This window comes from Suricata suricatta, chromosome 1, assembly GCF_006229205.1.
Source record: "Suricata suricatta isolate VVHF042 chromosome 1, meerkat_22Aug2017_6uvM2_HiC, whole genome shotgun sequence".
NCBI classification, from domain to species: Eukaryota; Metazoa; Chordata; class Mammalia; order Carnivora; family Herpestidae; genus Suricata; species Suricata suricatta.
Window position 1 is genome coordinate 193,139,540 of NC_043700.1, and position 6,375 is coordinate 193,145,914.

Sequence of the window (6,375 nt, forward strand, 5' to 3'; positions counted from 1 at the left end):
CCCCCCCCCCCCCCCCCCCCCCCCCCCCCCCCCCCCCCCCCCCCCCCCGGCTCGGCGCGGGAGTCTGCCCGGCCAGAGCCCCCTGCCAGGGGGCTTGACGACCTAACGGGCCCAGACACGGTCGAGAAGCGTTAGGTCAGAAATCAAGCGAGAAAGGAGCCCAGCAAACCTGCCCAAGTGCTGGCGTCTGCCCTTCCCGACCGGAGCCCAGCCCCCTCGCCAGCCTGGCCGCGCGCGGGGCCGCTAGGTCACCGAGCCGCCCCTTTCTGCTGCACCGGATGGAATGGACGCAGGACTTGAAACCCCTCAGACCATGACGCAACAGCGCACAAAGCCACAGCTCGCTGCCCCCGCGGCAGGCCCCACAGGACTCATGTCAGTCTTCGGCCAGGACCCCTCTTTCAGGGCACTTCTTTATCATTTACATTTTACACCCATACACGGGTTCATTTTCTTGTTTGTTTTTTACAATCTCAGTTTTATTCTTTTTGGGGACGCTGCCGAGACACCCTCACGGGGTGTCCACGTCGCCGCCCCTGGCAAGTGCGGGCCTTCAGCGCACACTTCTGGCGCCAAGCCTCGGGCACGCAGGCCGGGGCCGGAGAGGCCACAGGAGCCCCGACCGCGGCGCTCACAGTCCGGGTCTCACCCGGCCCCAGAGCGTCCTGTCACGGCCACGCCCTGAAACTTCGTCTTCACCCCTCCGTGCTTGGGCATGACCTTGCAGCGAAAACCTGGCCCTCAGACGCAAGCGAAGCCAGGGGAACCCGCAGCGGTCCCCCACGAGGCGGGCTATGCACCTCGCGAGCTCCGGTCACGGGACCCGGCCTGGGTTTCGTGTTGGTGGTAGGAGCTTCCTCTTAAAAACGGGTCATTTTCACAGTTGAGAGACAGTGACGGATCGGACACAAAATGCACCCAAATCGGTCACGGCCAGAGGCGGACATCTAACTCTCACATTAACTCTGAAGCGAGGCCCACATGGGATGCGCCCGCCAGGTGCATCTACTGCCGACGGGTGCGCACACTCAATGGGGACGCTGGCATAACGGAACTCTCCGTTTCCGAACCGCCGCGACCTAAGCTTTCATGCCCTCAGACAAGTTTTCACCCCTGCGAGTGCCTCGCGTGTAGAGCAGAGCTCCTGCCGCCCCCCCTCACCGGGCGCAAACGCTGAAGTTAGGGCTGTGCGCCGGCCCTACGTGCGAGCACAGGCCATCTCGCAAGGAGCGCTTCCAGCGGCAACACTCGAGCGCACCCGCCGTGTCCTGACCGCGTCACGAGACAAGGGACTTTATGTGACACTAGCAGCTGAACTGCGCCCTCTCGGCAGGCCAGCCTCCTCGTCCCCCACACTCTGCTCTCCGCTCCCCTTCAGGAAGCCGCAGGGGGGGCGTCCCCAGCAAGACCACTGCTGCGTCTGGAGCAGACGGCTCTGCCCCACGTGGGCCTGTCCGCCTCCTGGAGGAGCTGGACACGCCTGCCTCTGCCCTGCCACCTTCCCGATACCCCCAGGGTGGGGGAGGGGGCGGAGGGCGATGCCCCCCAGTGGAGGGACACCGCGGGACCCCCATGCCCGCCCCACGCGCTCCCGTGCCCACGGCTGACACTGCTCAGCGGAGTACGGCTCCATCAGCCCGGCAGCCTTCACGGGAAGGCAGGTCCCGGTCTCTGGCTGACTTCTGGTGGCCCCGGCCAGCCACCCAATCAAAAGTCATCGTGCTGTGGTTTCAAATGGGCTCGACCTGACTTGCGATCGTTTCCTGAACCGGGCCACTTTCTACCCGACCTTTCTTCATGCTTTTAAATGTAACAAGTAGTTTTCTGCTAACCCTGCACTCACTCCTGTCCGGGCCTCCCGCTGCCTCCGAGCAGAGCCACGCGCCCTGCAGTGCCCCTCAGACCCCGCGTCTGCCACTGCACCCCTATGTGCACAGTGCGGTCAGGAGGAGGGCTCTCTATGCCAGAGCAAATTTATACTTTTGGGTAAAAATGGAATGATGGTGATTTCATTATTTTTACTGTTATAACCATTCCTGTCACAATAGCGAACCACTGAGTCCTTGCAAGGCAAGGCACCCCAAGTGCTTTACGTGCGTTACAGTCCGTAACGGTTTAGAACGCGAGTATTAGGCAGAAACCTCCGTTCGAGGTGGGGCACGTCTGAAGAGCGTGCCTGAACGACCGTGAGCCGTGGTCCCGCCTCCGCGAGCTGAGTGTGGCCCGCACCCCTCCAGGCAGGCATGCGGACACCCTGGGGTGTGGCAGCGGGTGTCACCCGACACTCAGACATTTAATGTGACCGCTGATGTCCTACAAAAACGACCCATGAGGCTGTGGTTGTAAATAATCTGATCGAGGCATCCCCAAGTACCGGCACTGAATCCAAAGAGGAGAGTTAAATGGCTCATGTGATACTGAAAATGAGATTTTTTTCCTACAAACTTACTGTATCTATCGTCGTAGTAAAACTGCTTAGTAAAAAAGGACAGGCTCGAAAGCCCCCCGGCCTCCAGTGTTGGAGACCAGGGTCGTGTCTACAGGGCTGAGCGCACTCCACGGGCGCCGGGAAGAGCTGGCGAGGACTCCTCCCACCGCGAGCCGCTCCCTCGGTTTCCGACGGTGCGGACGCCGGCACTGCTCAGGACAGACTCACGAGTCACGAGCCGGAGGATGCGCGCGGCCGCCAGCAAGGCCAGCCCCTGGGCGCGGTGTCCCGTCGCGGGCCCAGGGCGGCCCGACGCGGACTGCTGCAGCAGGAGTGTGTGCCTACCGTGGGGGGAGCGTGGTCAGGGAGATGGCCTTGACTGGGAATCTTACCTTGGTCTTAAAATTGTTATCGGTTTTCTTCACTGTGTGTGTTATCAATACCAGTAAAAACAGACTCTCACACATCTTCCACAAAAGGACTGGGGCGCGAGCGGCACCGAGTGCGCGAGGGCGCGCCGCCTGCAGCAGGCGTCCGGGAGGCTACACTGAGTTCACATCCGACTGGGCTGCTGCGGCTCCCACAAAAGCTGTTACCAGTGAAGGCGAAAAAAATAAGAACTGGCTCTACTAAGGGAATAAGAAACCAAGTTACAGGACACGGAAATCACCACCCCCCTCGCAGGCCTGGTCACGCAGGCGCTCGGCCTCCGTCGAGTCCCTTCCTCAGGGCGGAGGGGGGCCGGGGCCGGCCACGCCAACAGACACTGAGCTTCTCACGGTCACCCCTTCCGAGAACTTAAACCACGGGTGACCTCAGATACCTTCAAATATCAACTCTGTGAAAAACCCTTATTCCAATCAAGGGTGAGCAAATCGGAAGCAGAACCATGCAATGGACGGCGGGCACGTGGCCCGAGGAAGGGGCCCCGGGGGCCGCCAGGGGGCACTGCGGACGCGGGCCGCGGGTCCCGGCGCCACACACGACAGACAAGGCTTTCCGTTCACCTGAAGTGGTTTTAATGAACAACGTAATCCTGTAAAAATTAGCTCTAACGGAAGATTTCTATGAGCCACACAGAAGAGGCTGGAAATTTAACGTTGTTATATAAGGAACTGAACACACACTATGGGATCTATGTATCACCTTCAAAATGCTGGAAGGTATAAGATTTTCCTGTATTTAAGGTAGAACAGAAACATATTTAATAAACTGACCACTTCTAAAGTTCTAAAGAATTAAGAATCAGTTAAGTCTACTGATTATAAAATGCTTCATCTAAGTCTCCCCAAGTTCAGAACAAACGTCCAACCTGGGAAGGTCACACTCCTCCCGGTGACAGTGAGGGTCAGGCCACCAGGCCCAGGGCACGCGACCCCCCCCCCCCCCGTGCCCGCCCTGACCCAGGGCACCCCGAACCCAGGCCTCTGACCGGGGCAGCTTCTGACCAGGAACGACAGAAAAGACCCCAGCAGCCTCAACTGGACCTGACAATTGTGTAAGTAAACACGCAACCGAATGGTGGACCAGAATGAGAGGAGAGGAGAAACTCAATAAAGGTCTTTTTACACACAAAAAAAGCTGACTTTAAATGAAAGGATCTATGGACCTGAAACTTCTTTATTTTTAGTATTTTCTTCAGAATGGGAGTCCTCCTTTAAAAAAAATTCTTAGGGTACTAATCATAATTGAGACAAAAAAAAAGGAAAAAGGGGGAAAGTCTGTATTGAAGGTGTCTTCTCCACGTCTCGATGAGCCCCCCGGCACGTCGGCGAGGGCCCACCGCACTCTCATGACCGTGCCCGACAGCAGAGAGGCCCAGTGCCCTGCGCACGCCACCCGGTGAGGCGGCGCCGGCCCCGCACGCCGGCGGCCCCCACCACTACTGCCCGCACCCTCGGCCCGCCCGCTGCCCTGGCCCCCAGAGGCACCTCGCGGGGGGAGCCCCTCATCGCCGGGGAGGAAGCAGCCAAGGCGGAGAGACAGTGACTGTGGCAGTGTCCAGGCCACAGGGGCCACCTTCCCACCCAACAGGGTGAGGGGCTGCTAGCTGGTCCCAAAGCGCCCAAAGTTAGCATGTCCTCATAAACGCTCTAAAAGCAGGCCTCCCAGGAAACAAAACAACAAAGAATTAAAACTTGAATAGAAGCTCCTTGGGTAGTCACTAAAATCAGGAATCCAGAACTCCCTCTGGACCAAAAGTGCTACGCTTGCAGCTGAGGCTGTTTTGGTCTGGGTTTAGAGTGGCAAAGCCTTTGGATTTGCTGGCGAAGTCCAGATGCCATGACACAGGGGTGGGGACAGCCTGGCAGAGCTGTCACTCTGCTTCTGTGTGCTCTGCAAATCCAGAAAACAGAGGAGCCGCATTACCGTGGCAGTTCTGACTCACCGCAGCACTCAGCACCTAAAGAACACACTGGAATTTAAAGGGCCAAAACCAGGGGCCGCGTGAGGACATTCCTCCGTGAGCCCAGGTCCAGGAGCCGCTGAAATCCGCCCTGGCAGGCAAGTCCCCCTTCTTGCCGCCTGCGGTGAACACACAGTGACCAGGGTCACTGGAGGGACACAGCGTGTCGTGCTGCGGCCAGAGCGGGCTTGCGGTGGCGTGCAAGACTACAATGTGAGGGCAGTATCGAACACCACGTTTTAGAGACAGATTCAAGAACAATTAAACTACATCCAGACCGAAGCATATGCACATATGTTCATGTATAAACACGTATGTGTAAGCATGTATGTATAAACACACACCGTGTGCACGTGTGTGCATCTGTGGTGCTCGAACAGACGAACGTCGCCGCTGTCTCCGTTTCCTGACGTGCACAGAGTTCAAAGAATCTACAACTCACCCACGCTCGTGGAGAACACCCGTGTTACACGCTGGTTAGGGAGGACTTACACTGCAACCTGGGGAACTAAATGGCCTTCACGTCAACGCCACAGTTAACACTATTACTATTATTTTACCTCATTCTCAGTTAAGGACGCAGAAGGAGACGAACTTTTGCTAAAAGGAGTGGACGCCGCCGCTGCAGACGCCCGGTTGCGCTTCTTCAGGGGTTTGCATGCGTCAGACAGGTGTTTCGTTGCTGTAAAACAATTTTCGTTCATAAAGTAAAATTTGAAATCTTAAATCCTCAATCTCTTAACTGCTTTAAAAATCACTCCTCTAATGAACGACGTTCTAACAATAAATTTTCTGGGCTGCTTTGTGATATTAAAGGCTTAATGTTTTACTGTGAAGAAACCTCACCGTAAACAAAGGCAAGCTGCACAGGGAGCCCCGGGGCCCCTGCCCGGCCCCCGAGCCCATCGGCCTGGGGCCGCCCACCCCCTGCCCCTTCCCTCCGGAGCACATGCCACACCCCACTTCCCGTGACGAGTCCAGGACACACCTCTGAAACAAAGTCTCAACTATAAGCGCAACATCACATCGCTCTTAAAAATAACACTCCACCCCTCCGTGTCGTCAAACATCCACTCAATGTTCAAACCGCTCATAAAGGATTTTAATAGTCTACGTGACTGATTGTTTTTTAAACCAGCACAGCACCTCACACAAAATAAGGGAGACGAATCCACTTCCACCCCTGACGCCTCCCCTGAACATTGTTTCCCTTTCTAGTTAAGAACTGGACACGGTAAACTCCCTGTAACAAACTACCAGACAGATACTTAAAAAGATAACGAGAAAGTCTCCACAGGTACTCTTCACGAGCCCTTGAAGCTGGTTTCTTCAACGTGTAAAACGGAAATACCCAGTCACGACTTTTATTAGTAAGTGAAGGATCAAATCCTAAAAAGTGTAGAATTTATAGCAACAATTGGCACCACCAAGTTGGAGACCTGGATACTGCTGGTTTCAATAACGTTTAGTTCACCTGGAGCCCCGCCGCCCGCTAGCCGCCAGCCGGGGGCGCCCAGACGGGCCGCCGCGGACGCGGGGC

The 6,375-nt window shown here is 56.7% G+C and overlaps 1 protein-coding gene across 1 annotated transcript in view; it reads right to left on the reverse strand.

Moving 5' to 3' along the window:
• Positions 1-6,375, reverse strand: part of NSD2 (nuclear receptor binding SET domain protein 2) — a 49,023-nt gene that overhangs the window by 19,012 nt on the left and 23,636 nt on the right. Inside the window, exons 9-11 of the mRNA XM_029952622.1 lie at positions 5,396-5,517; positions 4,677-4,765; positions 2,556-2,769 (exon numbers count right to left, since the gene is read on the reverse strand). Of these exons, the coding sequence (XP_029808482.1) occupies positions 2,556-2,769; positions 4,677-4,765; positions 5,396-5,517 (425 nt within the window). The remainder of the gene's footprint in view (positions 1-2,555; positions 2,770-4,676; positions 4,766-5,395; positions 5,518-6,375) is intronic.